At 37.5% G+C, this 20,474-nt stretch overlaps 6 protein-coding genes across 9 annotated transcripts; 2 read left to right on the forward strand and 4 right to left on the reverse strand.

Moving 5' to 3' along the window:
• On the forward strand, window positions 2,958-6,100 carry LOC104711419 (mitochondrial inner membrane protein OXA1-like). Of its 3 annotated transcripts, none has more exons than XM_010428118.2 (7): window positions 2,958-3,160; window positions 3,721-4,524; window positions 4,671-4,729; window positions 5,189-5,291; window positions 5,389-5,520; window positions 5,612-5,710; window positions 5,899-6,100. In XM_010428118.2, exons 2-7 carry the CDS (start codon window positions 4,417-4,419, stop codon window positions 5,899-5,901), a joined length of 504 nt encoding a protein of 167 aa, XP_010426420.1. In that variant the 5' UTR covers window positions 2,958-3,160; window positions 3,721-4,416; the 3' UTR covers window positions 5,902-6,100. The 3 variants fall into 3 exon arrangements, with proteins under 3 accessions (XP_010426420.1, XP_019085732.1, XP_019085731.1); XM_019230187.1 differs by having other exon boundaries at window positions 3,721-4,181; window positions 4,480-4,524; window positions 5,612-6,100; XM_019230186.1 differs by having other exon boundaries at window positions 5,612-6,100.
• On the reverse strand, window positions 6,759-7,397 carry LOC104715457 (agamous-like MADS-box protein AGL97). The gene has a single exon (XM_010432863.1). The coding sequence runs from the start codon at window positions 7,395-7,397 to the stop codon at window positions 6,759-6,761; it is 639 nt and encodes a 212-aa protein (XP_010431165.1).
• On the reverse strand, window positions 8,116-11,501 carry LOC104711421 (plastidial pyruvate kinase 4, chloroplastic-like). Of its 2 annotated transcripts, XM_010428119.2 has the most exons (5): window positions 11,368-11,501; window positions 10,903-10,968; window positions 10,226-10,653; window positions 8,519-10,123; window positions 8,116-8,431 (listed from the first exon to the last, which is right to left on the reverse strand). In XM_010428119.2, exons 2-5 carry the CDS (start codon window positions 10,966-10,968, stop codon window positions 8,299-8,301), a joined length of 2,232 nt encoding a protein of 743 aa, XP_010426421.1. In that variant the 5' UTR covers window positions 11,368-11,501; the 3' UTR covers window positions 8,116-8,298. The 2 variants fall into 2 exon arrangements, with proteins under 2 accessions (XP_010426421.1, XP_010426422.1); XM_010428120.2 differs by lacking the exon at window positions 11,368-11,501 and having other exon boundaries at window positions 10,903-11,132.
• LOC104711424 (pentatricopeptide repeat-containing protein At3g49170, chloroplastic-like) lies at window positions 11,598-14,361 on the reverse strand. The gene is made up of 2 exons (XM_019229272.1): window positions 12,287-14,361; window positions 11,598-12,192 (listed from the first exon to the last, which is right to left on the reverse strand). The coding sequence occupies exons 1-2, from the start codon at window positions 14,355-14,357 to the stop codon at window positions 11,708-11,710; spliced, it is 2,556 nt and encodes an 851-aa protein (XP_019084817.1). The 5' UTR covers window positions 14,358-14,361; the 3' UTR covers window positions 11,598-11,707.
• Window positions 15,445-17,689, forward strand: LOC104711423 (protein ROOT INITIATION DEFECTIVE 3-like). Its single transcript, XM_010428123.2, has 8 exons — window positions 15,445-15,692; window positions 15,781-15,894; window positions 15,978-16,111; window positions 16,204-16,351; window positions 16,516-16,703; window positions 16,875-17,002; window positions 17,091-17,329; window positions 17,420-17,689. Exons 1-8 carry the CDS (start codon window positions 15,486-15,488, stop codon window positions 17,567-17,569), a joined length of 1,308 nt encoding a protein of 435 aa, XP_010426425.1. The 5' UTR covers window positions 15,445-15,485; the 3' UTR covers window positions 17,570-17,689.
• On the reverse strand, window positions 17,663-20,174 carry LOC104711422 (O-acyltransferase WSD1-like). Its single transcript, XM_010428121.2, has 7 exons — window positions 19,968-20,174; window positions 19,079-19,690; window positions 18,794-18,860; window positions 18,587-18,684; window positions 18,276-18,485; window positions 18,049-18,186; window positions 17,663-17,926 (listed from the first exon to the last, which is right to left on the reverse strand). Exons 1-7 carry the CDS (start codon window positions 20,172-20,174, stop codon window positions 17,687-17,689), a joined length of 1,572 nt encoding a protein of 523 aa, XP_010426423.1. The 3' UTR covers window positions 17,663-17,686.

Raw genomic sequence — 20,474 nt, forward strand, 5'->3', positions numbered from 1 at the left:
TTAGTTAAGCATTTGGTTTAGGTTTGGTCTGGTTAAAAACCGTAAAACCGAATGGTTTTTTTGGTTTTTTAAAAAAATTTAGGATAAATTAGATATAATTAGTTTCTCCAACTTATAACTTTAAATTGTATAACAATATCAATATTTTTTTTCTTTATTGGGCTTATAGTTATTGATCTCTTAGTAATCTATCGAATTACAAAACTAAATTTGGATTCTATTTTTTTATTTATGTTTAGGTTTTACTTTTATGTTTATTTTTAGTTATGTATCAACTATCTATTTTTTAAAAGTATAAAATAACCATTAAAAACCGGAACCAAACCGAAATCGAACCGAACTGCAATACATATGGTTTTTATATAGTTCCATTTTTTATGAAACCGAAAAAACCATAAACCGAAAAAACCTAACCGTAACCAAACCGAATTACATATGGTTTCTTTATGGTTCCATTTTTATAAAACCAAAAAAATCGTAAACCGGAAAAACCGAACCTAAACCAAACCGAAAAACCGAATGCCCACCCCTAATTATGAGAATTGAAAAACGTCGATAACAAAGTTATGTTATATGACTAAATGCAAAGGTTTATTTACACTTTAGGTCACACACACATTTTATGGAAATTTTCTTAATCCAATTACCAAATTCCGTTTTGGAATAGTCAATATTCTAAGGGTTAATTTGTTACCAATATTCTAAAGACTCCTCCTTATAGTCCTATTTGATATTCAAGCTCTTGTAAATCTACAAGTTTGAAACTTCGGATTAAAGGTTTATTTTTGTACGAAATATACCTATTTTCTAAAAATCTATTCCGATTGTTTTGGTAGACAGAGACAAAGACAAAATTGTTAGAGTTGACGTCTTGTTTAGAAAAACATTGTCAAAATATCTTTTCAATCAATTCAAATTGGTGAGGTGTTTGCTATAAAGTAAACCTATATCTAAAAAATAGTTGTTATCATCGTTAGTTGTTCTCATTGGGAATCATCATATTCATTGAGTTTATTTTATTGTTTGGACTTGTATCTTTTGATTCGTCAACATTGTTAAGTTTTATTATTAAAAAATACCTAACTTTGTTGAAACTATTGTCTTTGTATATTGTTCTAACCCGCCAACACTATTTTTCTTCTACAACCACTAAAACATATGGAAGAAATAGCTAGGTTGAGATAAATTAATTAACACGAAGATCCGATAATGTACTTCTGACTATGAGATTAGTAATTGAGATTTGATATGGAGAAAAAAAAAAAAGAAGAGGGGGGATCAGAGAGAGAGGTGCCCATAGGAGGATGCTTGAACTCTTGTAAAATGACGATGGCTCCGGAAAGTCGGACTTTGGCGATGGCCTCAGAGATGTTAGGGGACTCGACAATAATCCCACTGCTAATTAAATTAATAAAACAAAACAAGAAGCTGTGAGTATAAAATAAGTTTTTTGCTAAATCAAGATTGACTGATTTTTTTTATATTTAATAACAGAAGAAGTCTATGCTGATATATTCAAGACCACAATGCCGAAGGAGTCCGATAACTTGAGTTCAACTTGGGTATTATTAACCGCACAACTGTTTGTAAAAAACTTGAGCTCGTAGAAGGCTTTCAGGGTTCTTCAAGGTGAACTCGTGTTTGGGAGGCCTCTCTATCCTAAATCAATCATAATTGTTGGACCACCCCATTAGTTAAATTAAGTTTTAAGAAACAAAATATGTAGCAAACGAACACAAACTAACTAATTACGTGGCAAGGAAAACCCTAGAACATTTACAACTGAAATTATGTGGAGATTGTGTTTAATTTCAATTATTAATGATTGTTTTGGAATTAAACTATTGAAATCAAAATCATTTGTTTATAAAAGTATTAACTAATGGAGCATCTGAAAATTTTAAAAAAATCTCTTCTCATCTTTATTTGGTCATATTTTAAAAACATTAGTTAAATCATTACATATATCATATAATAAATAAAATTCTAGATTTTTATCCACATATATTCTGATTCAATTTTTTTAAACAGACATAATATTGTCAATGAGCAGAAACATAAAATAAAATGAACGTTGTGCATGGCTAAACATTTTGGGTGGTAATATGTGGAATTACCAAACACATTCAGATATCTTATAATATGTGGAATTACCAAAATTTTATGTATACTAGAAAACTCATTAATTGACCAAAAGTCCCGAAGATGTATGGGATTTGGCATAGAACTCATCAACTAACCAACCTCAAAACAAAAAAAAAAACAAAAAGGATCTTCATATACTTAATGAGATGTCCAAAACGTTTCAGTACGTTTCGTTACGATTATTTAAACCTTTCTTCAATAAACCTCAAAAGTCCCTAAGATGTGTGTTTTCATGCTTTGTACGTAAATTACCAACCAAACCATACGCAAAAAGTGTAATTTCTTTACCGGGTCATCTTGATCATATATCGTCAAAAAAATTCTACTTCCACTCCATGGGTCCCACTGAAAATCTTCAGGTTACATTCACGGGTGACTGCAACTGTGACCACTTATGTTACTAGTTACTAATCAAGCCTCCTAACCGAACACATATGACATATAATATAACACTTAACATGCAATCTTGCGTCCATTACTCATTAGCTTCGAATTTGTGAACTTCAATCTCATGATTATATCTTGAACAATTCTTTAGCAGTGTGGCATTATTCACACTTTGTAAGATAATTTCTTAAAGTAAACTCAGCATTCGTTTTGTAGTTTATTACAATGAGCTCATAGTCTTGGGTCAGAACCATATTCATTGAGCTATATATGAAAATAAAGTCAAAGTGAAAGTGCAAAAATATCAATTAATATTAAAGGTTCCGTCTCAACATCCTGTGAGTCTGTGACGTGGCACGTTTATTTGTTTTGATATTGCCAAAAAACGTCAAATAGTTACATTTAATTTCACAATTGGTCCTCTTACAGTTTTGTCGTCTTCTTCAGTGCGAGCGAGAGAGATCGTACGAATCGTTTCTGCAGGGGAAGGGTCATGGAACTGTACATATTGTTTGACCCACCGAGAAAACATGAGCACGAATCGAGGCTTAGCAAGTTCATTTCCTCACAAAAAACCCTAACTCCCCCTCGGCTCTGTTCTTCACCGCCGTGTAGAAATTTTGATCAGGTTCGTCTCTCTGTTTCATCTTAAAGCTTGTTTGATCATGATAGTGCTCTTTTACGATTGTATTTGTGCTCATTGGCTCTAAATTTCTCGTTTTCTGTGCTCGTTGGCTCTAAAGTTCTCGTTTTTAGTCTCTTCCTTTTTGTGTTCTGCGTATTTTTGTGCTCATTGGCTCTAAAGTTCTCGTTTTTAGTCTCTCCCTTTTTGGGTTCTTCGTTTTTGCGCTCGTTCTCTCTAAAGTTCTCGTTTTTAGTCTATCCCTTCTTGTGTTATGCGTTTGTGTGCTCGTTGGCTCTAAAGTTCTCGTTTTTAGTCTCTTCCTTTTTGTGTTCTGCGTATTTTTGTGCTCATTGGCTCTAAAGTTCTCGTTTTTAGTCTCTTCCTTTTTGTGTTCTGCGTATTTTTGTGCTCATTGGCTCTAAAGTTCTCGTTTTTAGTCTCTCCCTTTTTGGGTTCTGCGTTTTTTGTGCTCATTGGCTCTTTAAGTTCTCGTTTTTAGTCTATCCCTTTTTGGGTCCTTTGTTTTTGTGCTCCTTGTCTCTAACTTATCTAACTGTTTACAGGGTTTTGAGTAGATTCTGTTATGGCCTTGATACGCACGTTGTCACTCAGATCTTTGTTCAGTGCTCGTTGCTACCAACCATCTTGCACTGGTATCATTCTTCGTGACAATGAACATGGAAAGAAGCCAAATTACGGCTCTTTTTTTCATCAGAGATCCTTTACCAGCTCTATTCTCTCTCAGCTGCTCAGAAGCTCTTCTTCACATTTCTCTCTACGCCCTCCTTTTGGTGTCTCTATCTATCCTCGCTCTATGTCGACTTCTCATGTTCCAGGCTCAGATGTGAATGGTCTTGCTGGAACTACTATAGATTCGGTGGTGGAACATGTGGCTTCGCTGACAACTAGTCATCAAAGTTTCTGATGCTGCTATTAATCCTGTGGTCCATTTTGATGTTGTCCAGAAGATCATTAACAACCCCGCTCATGATTTATATCCAAAAATGGAGGCTACACAGATATGGTATCGGAACAGTAGGCAACATGCTTGTTTAAAGGCTACACAAATTTAAAATTAACAATATATCTCCCAAGATTTGTCCTTTCTTTCACAACCATCGACTTGAGCCTATTATCGAAGTTGCTGAGTGTTTGGATGATTCTAATTTCTAGCTATCACGCATTGCATTAACCTATAGCTTTGGATGCAAGTGTTTTTATGATGGGCAATCATACTTTACGTCTTTCTTGTGTGCTACATGCAGAATCAGTTTGCTCTTATTCTCTTCTTCTTTTTTTTTAACTACTGTTTGATACCCCAGATGCTAAGAGAACACGTTGCAGCATACGTGGAGATTCATGATGAGGTATCATAACTCTGCTTCTCTTAAAATGCCCTATTTTGTTACCATATTATTATCAGTCATGCATGAGTGTGTGACGCGAATCTTAACCCAAAAACATTCCCAGATTATATTTATTAAGTAGCAGATTTATATACTCTTTTGCTTAGGAAGGGGATCCAGCTGCTCTTGCTAGACATCTCAGAGAGATCGACAATTTGTTGGACGAGTAAGCACCTTTTTACTTCGTTGAAGTGTGTGATAGACTATAATTACAAGCTGTTTCATGATTTCTTTGGGCTTTTCTTCTACCTACTGCAACATTCCACTTCCAACAAAACTGCGGATAAATTGAAAATTATGTCACTGACCTGACTTCATATCCTTATAATATTGTTTACAGTAACATTGGTTCTATAGCTATTATTATAGAAGTCGTCAGTGGTTGAATATAGGCTCAGAGTTGAGTGTTTGAAATGTAAATGACTTTGTACGGAATGTTTCTTGCGGACAATCATATGATATGTGTAGAATTTGCATGTAAAATGCAGCATAAATCACCTGTGACAGAACCTCTTGCATGATACTCTGCACTGCAGCTAAGCTCTTTCATGTAAATTTCATATTAGTTGCATCTTGCATGCTTCCCCATATCAACCTAACTGTTGTCTTGTTTTTGATGATGTAGGTTTGGTGGTCTCTATAGTGGTACTCGTATTCTTTGTTTTTCGCGGGATGCGAAGATTATTTTAGGGTTACAGAGTTGGGCGTTTTGCTGCATGGGCCTAACAGTAAGAAACTCTATGATGCTTCATAATCAGTTCAGGCATGTGATTTCTTCGTATTTCATTAGGGGCTTCATCCCAGTAATATTTCTTTGCTCCCCAGATCAATAAAATGGCAGAGAAAGTAGCATCCTTTAAAACAGGCGGTGCACTATGGTTCACTGATCTTACAACGGCTGATACATCATTCATCTTCCCACTTCTAACAGGATTGACTTTCTGGATTGCAGTAGAGGTATCATTAACAGTGTTTTCGATATATATAACAAGTATTATGTTCTTGTGGTTGGTTGTGACTGATTTCTTAATTTCGAACATCATCACAGTGTGATGCAATCGCAGGTTTTGAAGGATTAATGCTCCCCAAACATTGGACACGGATGTGGATCATTCCCATGTTTGTTATGGGAATATTTTTTTCAAAGGTGAAGTTCTAACTTTTTTACCACGTAGGGAATTTGATTAAACTCAGAACAGATGATGATGTTAATTGTGTGTAAGTTGCAGGCTGTACATTGCTATTTGATAAGTTGCATGCTGTTCTCCATTGCGTTTATGCACGGTATGTTGCTGAGGTTGCTATATCTATCTGATCTATCTCTTTTGTGTGTAGTGATTCGCTGTCCTGGAGTGAAGAAGCATTAAGGCATTCCAGAGATCCCTAAATATTTGGCTATAATGTTGAACAAGAAGAACTTTTGAATGTAGGCAAGAAAGACGCATGAGTTTTGTGTAATCGACTGACCAAAAAAGTTTTTGTTTAGCAGTGTTTGTGGCATTTATTCACAGTTTGTAAGATATTTTCTTAAACTAAATTCAGCATTCGTTTTGTTAGTTTATACAATGAACTCTTAGTCTTTGGGTCAGAGATGAAGGATCATGGTACCACAACTCTGTTTCTTTAGAAGCCGTTTTACTGCAACATTACAATTCCATAAATTTCGTTCAGACCAATTGAAATATATGTCACCGACCTGACTTCATGCATATCCGTAAGATATTGTTTACAGCAACAGAAAAAAGAGAAAATGTCTCTGCTCTCAGTAGATAGTTCTAAAGAGGCTATAAAAGTCTAAAAGATTCGTATGGATATAAAAGTAGTCTTCAGATTCTGGTTGTTATGTTCAAGTGAAAGACGATATAAGTTGAGCTTTTTTGGAAAGAAGTTGATCAGTTTGTGTATGGAGTGTTTCATTAATTGCTGACACTATCGAGCATCCTTTGTAGTGCGTTTTATCACAGTTTGGGAAATATGGGAAAACAAGAGTGAAAAAAGAAGCTAAAAGTAGTTTTGGATGTTACGATCTCTCACATCTATTATTCAGTATAAACCAACAAGTTCATCATATTCTAAATACATTTTAGATTAACCCCTAAAACAAATACCATATAGCAGCTAGATATTACAGTGCAGTGCAGAGAAATACAGAACAGAGAATACTAGATATTAGTAGTGAGAAGTGTATTTAGGAATTAAAAGTTTGTAGATGCATAATAAAGAGCATCAATATCAATTTCATTGAAGAAATCAGAAGAGAAGAAGTCGTCGTCGTCCAAATTGATCATGGGCATAACTTGAGATTGAGTCTCATCATCAACCGAATCAAATATTTGATCAAAGTTGCTGCATCCTTCACCCACGTCGTCGTTTCCACGTAAAGTAAAAGAAGAAGCATTGTTGTTGTTGTTGTCCTTCTCCACTAGTACGTGTTGATGATCTCTTTGCAACTCCTTGAGATCGTGTAACATCCTCTTCATTGAATCAATCGCGTCGCCCAATTCCTCCGCATTCTCCGAATTGGCGAGACTCTCGTCTTCCCACCAAAACCCTAACTTTTCATCATCGTCGAGTACGTCATCCCGAGTCGGAGTCTGACCAGCGAGGAAAGCAGCGACAACGCTATCGACAGAGGAGTGTCCAAAAGTGTAGAAAGAGTTGTGTGAATTAGACGAAACCGGAGTAGCTAAGATTGCAATCTGAGCGTCGGAGAGAAGACAAAGCTCTGCGGCTTTGCTGAAAAGGCCCTTCCGACGTTTCGAGAATGTAACCGCTCGTGGTTTTTTCCCCTCTACCTTCTTCTCTGTATCAATCTTCCTCTTCAAGCCACCCATTGTTATTGATCGATGTTTTCGACTTCGAGAGATCAAATTACAAAACCAGAGAGAGAGACGATCAAATTACAAAACTGAGTTTTTTTAGTTTATCGTGTTTGCGTGTTGTGACTGCTGTGTTGAGAAACAATGTATACTGTATAAGTAGAGTATATATATAGAGACTTTAGCCTCAGCTCTCCTTTTTCCTTTTTTTGAACCCTAAAAATCACCTGAACTATTTTCGCTAAAAAGGGTTTAATTAATTGTTTCCTTTTAAAAAAAATAAAAGTAAATTAGTAGGTTTTAGTGAAAACGTCCGTCACACTATGTTAACCAACACATATTCATAGCTGAATCATGAATTAAATACACATATGTTAACCAACTAAACCAAAAAGTAAACCGATCTGTACGTATCCAGCAAAAGTTCATCTCGATCGTCATGTTTAATTATGTAGCACTTGAGGAATCATAGTGTCTCCAAAACCTCAAATCCTATCTTCTGCAACTCGGCCCTGAAAAAAGTTGCTCTTCTCCCTTATTCTTGCTAACTTATTAATTAACAAGAAACCGGACTCTTAACGCACAAATTTATATTGAATCCCTGTAAGTAGCTTAAAACTTACAAGTAAAAGAATTTAAAACAATCAACTATGCTATTGACTTGGGCCAATGATGATCAGATCATATTAGAGAGTTAACCAGTTAAAATCTGGTGTACGGAACATGGCCAAGATGCATAGATATATATGTACTAATAAGTATAGAGACATTGCAATGCATGCACCTGGCGAACCGGTCCAAATCCTTAGTTCGAAATTGTAACATCACCAGAAGACCTGCTATTGAACCATGATTTATCCGGACGCATCCAGTTCATGAACTTGCCAAGAAAACTACAAACTTTTCTTTCTAAAGACTAGTGAGAAGCAGAGCAATGGGGGTTTTCAGAGTCAGGTTTCTTATACATAAGCTTCGTGTGAAGAATAGTATCCAACATCGAAACAGCTTCAACAACATTCTTGCCTTTGTTCAACATCACGCAGCTCGCCCTGCAAAAAGTTTCAAAATCCAAAATTAGACATAAAGAAGAAACTGTAAGTCTTAACCAGGATCATGTTTGGTGCATAATATTTTACCTTTTGGCATTTGCAGCATCTGTGATCTCAGCTCGAGTTGGAACACCGGATTTTACAAGTGATTCCAGTACCTGAGTTGCCATAATCACCGGTACACAAGCAGCTTTACAGATACCTATAATCTCCTCCTGTATATTAGCCAATCTCTCCCATCCACATTCCACTGCAAGATCACCTCGAGCTATCATAACTCCCAAAGGATTCGAACACTTCATTGCCTCTAACAGAATCAATGACAAATTCTTGAATCCACTTTCCGTTTCAATCTTTAGAACAACACCAAGATCATCTAGTTTCCTTTTCTTGAGTTCTTGCCTTAGAACGGTTATATCATGAACATCGCGTATGAAAGAAATGCCAACCATGTCAGCATGTGAAGCTACATAATCAAGATCTTTGATATCTTTTGATGTAAGGCCTTTGAAACGGATATCGCTCTGCGGAATGTTAATGGACTTCTCTGATCCTAGTTTTGTACCTTTCGGACCTGCATGAGTGATGGAGACAACTACCTCTGAAGGGCTTGTTCCTTTAATTACTCCCCATATTTTGCCATCATCAAAACCAATGGTTTCACCAGGCTTGACTGAATCAAACAAATAACCGGAAGGACAAGTTAAACTATAAGCTCCTGGAACAGTTACTGAAGGTTCATCGAGCGATCCTTCTCGGGTTATGACTAGTAAATCTCCCACTCTGAGCCTTACAAAAGATTCCTTGGAAGGAACATCTACTACTCGTCCAACTTTCTTTCCCTTGATGTATAACTCAGTTCCCGACTCAATGTAAGCAGTATCAAAACATTCAGCCACAAACCCTGTACTTGAGAAAACATGAAACTCTTTTGAGATTCTAAGTCTCCTCTTTCTCCCTCTAGCGTCACGTAGTCTTACAGAATCACCAATTTGGAGACCAGCAAGAAAATCTTGGTCCTGGACAGATATAGTAGCATCAGGAGAAAAATGAGCAGGAGGTTCTGTTCCTGTGAGAGAGAGCCATACCAGAGCAGGAGAAACAATATTTCCATAAGCATCTTTCTTTGGTGAAACTTTCATCACACAGGGACCAGGTTTTAAGGTACCAGTTCTCAGTTTTGGTCCAGCTAAATCCATATGAACTCGACATGGCATCTCTAGCATCTGAGAAGCTCTTCTAACTCTTTTGATGATTTCACCCCATATGCTCGGATCTCCATGTGCACAGTTTATACGTATAATGGAAGTGCCAGCTTTTACAATATCGGTTATAAATGTTTCACTCAAAGTTGCTTCTTCACCAACAGTTACCATGATATGAGTACTTCTTCCTTCACAAACTTTACCCAGTAATGACTCTTTGTATGATGATACCTTCCCTTTATCATTTTTCTTAGTAATTTTGCTCTTGGGATATGCTTTAGTCCAAGATTCTGTCACAGCGTTTTGATCATTGTACGAAGAGTTCATCAGCAGATTAATAGAAGCGTTAAGGCTGGCAAGAACATCCAGGTTGTTGTTGTCTAAACTTGACAGACCAAGAGAATTTAGATGGGTGTTGAGCTGCTCAATGTCCAGGGACCTCAAAGCCATATAATGAACTAAGTTTGTTGCACATTCCAGATATTTCCTGCAACAAATAGTATTAGGAAGTTAGGCGATAGCAAAGCCGAAGAATTAGTAATGCAGATGGATATGTAAATAATGGTTAACAATGTTTATAAATCTAGACCTGTCACATAAATGAAGTTGAGAAGCATTCCACTTCTCTGCTGCTAATAGATGTGACCGAAGAGCGTTCAGTTTATCGATAACACTAGCCACATCATCGTCTCCATTGCTTCCAGAGAGGCGTGCTTCTGACTCGAGATGAGAAAGCTCAACTTTAGACTCTGGAAAGTCAAAACTCCAGGTACATTCTGTAGAGGTATTATCACCAAAGGTAGCTTCCAATCTGCTGCAACTTCCAGCTTCGCCTTTCCCGCGCCTTAAGTCAAAAGCTAAGGTTCTCGGAACACGAAATTTCATCTGGTTAAGAGATAACGAACTAGTAGTAGTCCTATGCTGGTTGTTCATGAGAGACCTGCTGGAGAAGCAAAGGAACTTGCCTCGTAACAAGTAGGTTGAATCGATCCCCACCATATCGACTAATTGGATTACCTGAGAAACAAAACCCAAAACCCTCTATGAGAAGAAACAATAACGTAAGACTTGCTTCTTCATCTCTATATAAAACGTAGAAGCAAACAGAGAAATTGAAACCCTAAACAGTTTTTTCTATATATATCAATTAAATAGGAATATTAAACAAAAAGGAAACGTTCCTAATACGTATCAGAAAACAATTAACACAAGGTTCCAACAATAATGAAAAACTAGAGGAGACAAAAGACATATACATGGACTCACATTGTTGTTAGGTGTTGTGCAGGGATTTGTGAGTGAAGTAGCAGAACTCGTATACAACAAAGCCATCTGTTCTCATGAGTGAACATCCAAAAGCGTATAAGAAGAGATTGATCAATTTCGAATAATATTTGGTATTAAAAAAATCAAAAGCTACAATAGGTTGACACAAAATCAGACAAATATACTAGTGATTAAAATTAACCTAGGCATAACCACTGAGACAAGAAAACGAAAAAAAAACAAAAAAAAACACAAATCAAGTTCGTGAACAACAAAGCATACAAATATACAATACAACAAATCAAAATCCAGGAAACAAATCATGGATATGTGTTTATTCATAATCATATCTTTGCAAAATAAGTTGGAATTGAGACCATTTCTCAAAGGAAATATAATACAAAATCCACCGAAACTCTCATATCGAGAGGACAAGAAAGAACACGAGTGCAAGAAAAAAAATACCTTTTGTTATGGTAGAAGCGGTTCTTCAGATAATGTATTTGCTCACGTCTTGTGGGAGAAGAAGAAGAAGACAACTCAGAATTTTCAACTCAGAACAAGAATGATAAAGGAGAAAAAAAAAAAAAGTGTGGTTAAGGATAAAGAGGGAGTGTGGCGAGCGCGTGCCCCAGATTCATCTTCTGGAACCTAGTAACACGGACGGATGCTCAAAGGTCCATTCATAAACGATGTCGTTTTCGTTTAACCTATCCCCATTATTCAGACAAGAGTTTCAAAGCTATGTTTCGGTTTAACCAAACCAATAGTTATTTTCAAATTATGTTGTTGATAAATCTCAAACTTACCAATAATCATTACAAGAACATTTCCCACCTTTGAAATGATGAAAACGATTCAAATCTCTCAACACAATCTCTCTACCAGAGACCGACGATATATATTTCATCGCGTTATGGCAATCTCCGCAGACCCGTAAGTTCTTGAACACCCTAACCGGTCTCGATTTCGCCGTGCTTATAAGCCCATATGCAACCGCAATTTTCTCGCTGTGGTGATACAGTAACTTCTCCTTCTTTGCGTTATTATCATCATCTTCCTCTAGCTTGTGAAGAACAAGATCCGTATCAGGGACATATCCGCAGCGTTTTATTTCTGTAATTAGACGGTCCAGTTCATCGTATATATGGTGAGCATTCGGGTGAGACGTATCGCCTACGTAGAACTTATGAACCTTATCTCCCACTTCTATCCAACTGCAACCTCCCTCTTTAACCAAGTTCCTCTCTTTCATCTTCTTCCTCATCTCCGTAGATTCTTCCCATTTCCCTACATCAAACCATTCAAGAAAGTTTCGCTTTCACACAAGTTTAATCGCTAGACGAAAGAGTTTTATCAGCGTTTGTTTGAATTATATAGATACCTGCACTAGCGTATATGTTTGAGAGCTGTATATAAGCTGCAGGTTCATTTGGGTCGAGTTCTAAGATCTTCCTCGCAGCCATCTTCCCAAGTTCTGTGTTACTGTGAACTCTACAAGCTCCAAGAAACGTACGCCATACTAAAACATCGGCTTGGAAGGGCATTGTGTTAATGAACTCAAATGCGTCTGTGAGAAGCCCGGCTCGACATAGAAGATCAACCATACAAGCATAGTGCTCCATCTTAGGTTTGATATTGTGGTCTTGATACATTGATTTGAAATGTCTCCATCCTTCAGAGACCAAACCAACATGGCTACATGCGGATAATATTGCAACGTAAGTGACCTCGTTTGGCTTCACCCCTTCTTCCGTCATTTGGTTGAATGTTTCCAGTACCCTTTCAGCGAATCCATGTTTAGCGAAACCTGTGATCATTGAAGTCCACGAGATGACGTTACGATCTTCCATTAGATTGAAGACTTGGGAAGCTGTGTCAATGCTTCCGCATTTGGAATACATAGATATCAAAGCGTTGCAGACGGGCTGATTGCACGCCAGGCCCAGTTTAAGCACCTGAGAATGGATTTGCTCGCCTTTTCTTATTGAACCAACACTTGCAACTCCACTCAACAAACTAGCAAATGTGAAAGCGCTAACACCTAATTCTCGCTCAGTGATCTCATTCAAAAGCTCAAAAGCTTGCTCAAAATCCAAGTTCCTGCAGGTCCCGTCAAGAAAAGTGTTATATGAGACCAAGTTCTTCTCAGATAGAGATTCAAAAGCTCTCCGAGCATCTTCCATCCTGTCAGACTTAACAAACATGCTAATAACCGAGTTTGCAACACTGCTATTCGAAGCAAGCCCTCTTTTGAAAGCATGACCAAGAACCTGTTTACCAACCCGTGGATCCAAAAGATTTCCACACGCCTTAAACGCGCTTGAGAAAGTGAAATGATTTGGCTCAACATGACCTTGTGTTATCATTTCACAAAAGAGATTAATAGCTTCTGTAGCAAGATTAGAGTTTTGCATATAACCTGTAATCAATGCCGTCCACGACATAACACTATGATCCTGCATTCTATCAAACACCTTCCTGCAGTCATCTACCGAGCTATCTACAGAACATTTCGCATACATATCAACTAAACTACACTCAACATCATCCGCAAGTCCTGATCTAATAGCCCAAGAATGCAACTGTTTCCCCAACGACAAATTCTCCAACTCAGCACACGCCGAAAACACAGAGCTTAGAGTGAACTTATCTGATTCAAATCCGCTTAAAACCATGTCCAAGAAAAACCTAACCGCTTCCCTAGGAAAACCCATCTGCATACACCTAGTAATCATCAAAGTCCAAGTAACAACATTTAGTTCAGACATTTTATCAAACACCTTATACGCATTCTCAAGATTATTCTCCCCTTTCACAAACATGTCAATCAAAGAACAACCAACACAAACATCGGATTCAAAATGCCCAGTCTTCATCAAAAACCCTAAAATCACTCTCCCAACTTCAACAAACTCCGAATTCGAACAAGCTCGTATCACCGCAGTATAACAGTAATCATTAGGCACCAAACCCAACTCCAAAAACTCAACAAAAAGGTTAATCGCATCTAACTCTCTACCGTTGTTACCGAAACAAGCCATCATCGCACTCCACGAAACAACATCTCGCTTACTAAATCTCCCCATAGTCACAAACACATCCTCGGCTTTCGCCGAATCTCCAGATTTCGAATACAGGCTGATCAACGAATTGTATAGAACCGAGTCAGGCTCGATTTCAAACTCCATCATCCGAGCGTGGACGAGCTTCCCGAGGCGAAAATCGCGTGCCCGGATACAAGATTTGAGGAGTGACGAGAAAGTGACTGAGTCGATGGGACGAATCCCGTCACGAGCCATGAGATCAAGAGCTGAAACCGCTCCACGAAGATCTCCGGCATTGAGATGACGGAGGATCAAACGGTCGGCGAGGTTAATCCGATTTGAAACGGACGGCTGAGATTTAACCGGAAGTTTGGCGGGAGATGGTAACGAAAAGCTTATCATCGCCATTGTTCTCTCCAATCTAACCGATCCGTTACTGTATCAAATAAAATGTTAATTATCCAAGATTTACAAATATAACCCCATAACTTTATTGTAATTGTAAATATGATACAAAACTATTAATTTATTCAACTACATACAGATTTTCATAAACCCTAATTTATAGATATCACAAAAACCTCAAGACTTTGGAATCAGTTTCCTCTTTTTTTCTGAGCTATGGAGATTAGTGTAATCGCTTCATCGTCGGTCGATAGTGAAATTGGAAGCTGGGATCTCAAAACCGGGAACAAACTGCTTCAATTCAAGCCGTGTGCTTCTCCGGCGCATGGTCTCACCGCCGTCGGCGAGAAATTCCTCGCCGCCTCTCAGNTCAACAAACTCCGAATTCGAACAAGCTCGTATCACCGCAGTATAACAGTAATCATTAGGCACCAAACCCAACTCCAAAAACTCAACAAAAAGGTTAATCGCATCTAACTCTCTACCGTTGTTACCGAAACAAGCCATCATCGCACTCCACGAAACAACATCTCGCTTACTAAATCTCCCCATAGTCACAAACACATCCTCGGCTTTCGCCGAATCTCCAGATTTCGAATACAGGCTGATCAACGAATTGTATAGAACCGAGTCAGGCTCGATTTCAAACTCCATCATCCGAGCGTGGACGAGCTTCCCGAGGCGAAAATCGCGTGCCCGGATACAAGATTTGAGGAGTGACGAGAAAGTGACTGAGTCGATGGGACGAATCCCGTCACGAGCCATGAGATCAAGAGCTGAAACCGCTCCACGAAGATCTCCGGCATTGAGATGACGGAGGATCAAACGGTCGGCGAGGTTAATCCGATTTGAAACGGACGGCTGAGATTTAACCGGAAGTTTGGCGGGAGATGGTAACGAAAAGCTTATCATCGCCATTGTTCTCTCCAATCTAACCGATCCGTTACTGTATCAAATAAAATGTTAATTATCCAAGATTTACAAATATAACCCCATAACTTTATTGTAATTGTAAATATGATACAAAACTATTAATTTATTCAACTACATACAGATTTTCATAAACCCTAATTTATAGATATCACAAAAACCTCAAGACTTTGGAATCAGTTTCCTCTTTTTTTCTGAGCTATGGAGATTAGTGTAATCGCTTCATCGTCGGTCGATAGTGAAATTGGAAGCTGGGATCTCAAAACCGGGAACAAACTGCTTCAATTCAAGCCGTGTGCTTCTCCGGCGCATGGTCTCACCGCCGTCGGCGAGAAATTCCTCGCCGCCTCTCAGCTCCGTAAAGAATCTGCTTCTTCTGGCTCGATTTTTTACTGGTCTTGGAATAAGGTTTCTTCAGCCACTCTCACTTATCAATCACTGTTCTATTTTTGTTCTCTTTGAGATTGAAAGTTTAAAACTTTGTTTGATTTTGTAGCCTCAAGTTGAAGTGAAGAGCTTCCCAGTTGAATCAATAAAGGCACTTACAGCAAACAATGAAGGAACTTACTTAGTTGGTGGTGGAACCTCTGGAGATATTTATCTTTGGGAGGTAAAAGGTTTCACAAACTTTCTTGTGGTTTAAGCTTAATATGAGTTCAATGTCTAAATTTGTTTCAAATTTGGTGAAATTAGGTTGCCACTGGGAAGTTGCTTAAGAAGTGGCATGGTCATTATCGTGCAGTAACATGCATGGTGTTCTCTGGAGATGATTCTTTGTTAGTTTCAGGATCTCAAGATGGAACTGTTAGAGTTTGGTCTCTTATAAGGTTAAAAAAAAAACTTTGTGTATTCTCTCATGCTTGGTTTTGCAAGGCATTGCCTTTTTATACTTATTTCTTTGCTCTTTGTGGTTAGTTAGGCTATTTGATGATTTCCAGAGGCAGCATGGGAACACTCTTTATGAACACAATTTTAATGAGCATACAATGTCTGTAACTGACATTGTCATAGACTATGGAGGCTCCAATGCTATGATAATTTCTTCTTCAGAAGATCGGACTTGCAAGGTACTTATTTGGATTACTAATCTTATGCATTTGTCAACTGCATTGAAGTTTAGCTCGTGTAAATACTTAGCGTTAGAAGGTAGACAAACCTATGTTGTTGCAGATTATAGAACCCTGATATAGCTTTTTCTTTCATGACATTGGTTGGATTTCTAAACCCATAGGTTTGGAGTCTGTCAAAAGGGGAATTGTTGAAAAATATCATTTTTCCATCAGCCATCAATTCAGTCGCATTGGACCCTTGCGGGTCTGTGTTCTATGCTGGTGCCAAAGACAGCAAAATCTATATCGGTGCCATTAATGCCACAAGTGAATATGGGACTCAAGTTCTTGGTTCAGTATCCGAACAGAGGTACTTCCAGTTCATTATTATACAATCGTAGTCAACAATCCTAATCACATTATATTACAATCGTAGTCAACAAATTAACAGTATTTAGTTTATTTAATTCTATTTGTCTACTATGGCTGTTTGATGGTCTAATTAAAATTTCTATTGATCAATAATTTTTTCTCTGAACAGCAAAGCTGTTACTTGCTTAGCTTATTGCGCAGACGGGAACCTTTTAATATCTGGATCAGAAAGTGGTGTGGTTTGTGTTTGGGATCCCAAATCACGTCGCCCTGTTCGTACTTTCAACCTTGGAAAAAGTATGTTTGTTTAGCATTTTCTTCATTCTGTGTTTTACTTCTACATTCAATTAACCCTTTCTTGCTTTCCAAACTTTTATTCTTACAGATCCTGTGAACAATATTCAAGTTGTTAGAAAAACGATTGTTGCTAACTCCAACAAAGCACAATCTTCCTGGAAAAGACGTGGGTCTTTGATGCCACCGCCTCTGGAAAAATATGAAAGATCAGGAGAAGATGCTATGGATGGTATCGTTACCATTGATCCGCCACCATATTCTGATGTTCCTGCTTATTCTTCTTATCTCAGTGCTGACCTTATCGACGAGCAAGTTAAAGAACTTCAGGTTTGTGTGTAACTCTGTTTTCTTGGTAAACAGGTCTATTTGTTTCCTTGGTAAAATGACCCACAATTTTCTCGGGTTGTGTTGTTTCAGCAACAAGGCTCTGCAGCAACGGAGATCGAATTGGAAAGACTGAAACTTGAATACAAAAGATCTTTGCAGATGAACGATCAATGGCAGAAGAATTACGAGAATTTGCTTCAGGTGGTTATGGAAGAAGAACAAATCGGTGGTTCCAATTGAAAGCTTTTATTGTTGTTTCTACTACACATTTTTGGTATTACGTTGAGAGATTTACATTGTCGAATGGCATATGAACGCGTCACTAAAGATTATTTCATGAAGAACCCAAATTTAGCATTATAGCATTTTGTAAATTATACCAGCCATTTTGTAAAGTAGCCAAGCTACTCTATTGCTGAGAAGTCTCAGATAATCCCACAAACGGGGAGACCCTCTTTTGTGGACAGCGGCTTTAATGCTTCGGAGAGATTCCTCCCAGTCGTCACAGAGCTGATGAGGATCACTTATAACTGTTGGATCTACGAGTAGTGTAATTGTCATCTTATTCATATAGCTTTGACAATGTATCGTCAACGCCTAGAAAAAATTCAAATAAAACCTGTTAGAATAATCTTGACCCTAGGTAGATATGATACAACTCAAGGAGACAAAATTGAACAAAACAAAGAATAATATAAGTAGTGTATATATTAACTTACATGGGGATGACCATAAGCACTTGAGGCTATGTAAGTGATGGGATGTCCATAAAAGCTAACTTCTTCAACGGGACCAACCATGTTCGAAAACGTCATCGTTGTGTTTGACATCAATCTGTTAATTATAGTAGCCGCCACCTGAAAATTAATCAATAATAACCATAACCAAACTAGTGTCAACTAACTAAACAAAATTTCGTATTGCTTTTAATTTTAATGAAAATGACCTCAATTCCAAGAGATTTGACAATGATTCTACAAAAGACGTATGTTAGCATTGCCCCAAACGAGTTTTTCTTCCGGTTGATGGTCTTGTGGGCTGTTTTGAGATGTTCAAGCGGGTCATTGCGTAATGCGATAGAAAACGGAAAGACTACGTAGCCAAACCGATTTCCCCACCAACATTTAGACCCTTTCTCCATCATATCGGCTAGATCCTGTTTTAAATCGAGAAGTTTCAGTTCAAATTCACCGATGATCAAGTACATTAACTTTGCAAGCAAAACAGTAAGTGAGCTAATTAATTATATGAATTTACCTGGATTCCAGTTGTGGGTCTTAAATTCACAAGCAAAGCTGATCTTAACCTTATTCTTTTGAGAAGATTCTTTGGCTTCCGTTTAGTTTCTTTTTCTCCTATCAGTTTTATATATCATGAGATCATTGAGTTGTATACGTTGATAATTAATATGCAATACTCATTAAACATATATAAGAACATATGAGAATCTATAAGTTTAACTACCGTATCTTCTCTCCAGGTATCGCGAGAGACTAGCTTGGGTTACTCCAAGTACAACATCGTTGACTGTCTATCAAATCAAAAATTAATTTATAAGATACTCATAACGCTTTTTGGTTTAACTATTTAGTTTTAAGGACATTCGATATAGGCTTTCAAAATCAAAACTATAGTTTTTTTTTATATACAAACTAAAAGAATTTTATGCATGGTAATGAATTAATGATAGTATATAAAAAAAAAAAAAACAATTCATATGTAAACTAAGATTCTAAGGAGAAATCTTACCATATCCATGGCGTTTTTAATTAGCTTTATATCGTCGAGGCTTACGGTACGATGAACCAAACGCAGCTGTTTACTCTTGCTTGACCTGAAGTCACCCTTGATGGGTGTCTCCGTGTCCTTAACGAACAACATCGTTAAAAGAATGTCCAAAGAATCACAAAACGTGTTTAAACCCAAGATAACCGCCATCCAAAGTAGCTTAACCAGCCATAACAACCGGGAATCACCTCTTGAACCGGTTGTTAACAGGGATGACCCTGATGACGACGACCGTTTCTGGTACGGTAGACTCGGAAGCTCATCGGGATTTGATGTTTTACGCATACAAGCGAGGACGAGAGACATCATTGACATGCCATCGCCAACCGAGTGATGGACCTTGAACACGGCGACGTTTTCAGCGTCTGAGGTTTTCAAGTCAAGTATGTGAACCTCCCATAACGGCTTCGAGGTGTCCAAGGGGATCTTCATGAGGTCAGAAACGTAATCTTCGAGAAATGCGTCTGTGTTCTCTATGTTTTGTGGTTTGATTTCGGGTACGATGACGTGATCCTCCACGACCACGTTTGTCCGAACCCATCTTTGGTTTTGTCCATTGTCACCATCGCTCACCTTTCAAGTAATTAAGTATAATTTGATTGTTAAGAATCTTAAGATATATATAAGAGACATTGTAGTTGCACAAAATTCATAATAAAAACAAGAGACATTGTCTAGTATATTATATCATACATAAATTTTATAAAATAACAGAATTATAAGTTAAGTACCTAATTTATCTCATCATAAAATACCTAATGTAATTATATTCGATCGTGTGTCTGTTCTTAAATTAACTTAATACTGTAATAGATTTGTATGTAATCAAGTATATTGTGTGTCGACTTACCAATTTACTTGAGAAACGTGGATGCCTGATAAAAGTTTGCTGAAACCCTCTGATAATGACATCTGGATCGATCTTACTCTTACTACCAATCACCGATATAATGTTGCAGTTAAACTCTGGCGCGTGAAACAGACGCGCCGCCGGGCTAAGTGGTTGCTCATCTTCCTTCTCGTCCTCTAATATGTTTCCTGGTGTCTTAATCTCCATAATTTTCTGTTGGGCTTTTTTTTTTCACTCTCTACACTTGTTTCCATGTCTCAACCTTTTTATAGCCCCCTCCATGCTTGTACGGTGCTATTACTTACGTAGTTACGTGTATCAGTGTATAATATGGAAAATTTGAACTTACTCTATATTGCTTTATAGTATTAAAAACTACGTTATTGTTTACTTCTTAGTCACGTTAAAATTAAATTAACAAATATATTGGGTGTATGTTATACAAAAATAGACCCAAGAAGATATTTGCATATAATTGTGCTTATGTGATTTTTGTTTTAGATTTTA

This window comes from Camelina sativa, chromosome 9, assembly GCF_000633955.1.
Source record: "Camelina sativa cultivar DH55 chromosome 9, Cs, whole genome shotgun sequence".
NCBI lineage: Eukaryota > Viridiplantae > Streptophyta > Magnoliopsida > Brassicales > Brassicaceae > Camelina > Camelina sativa.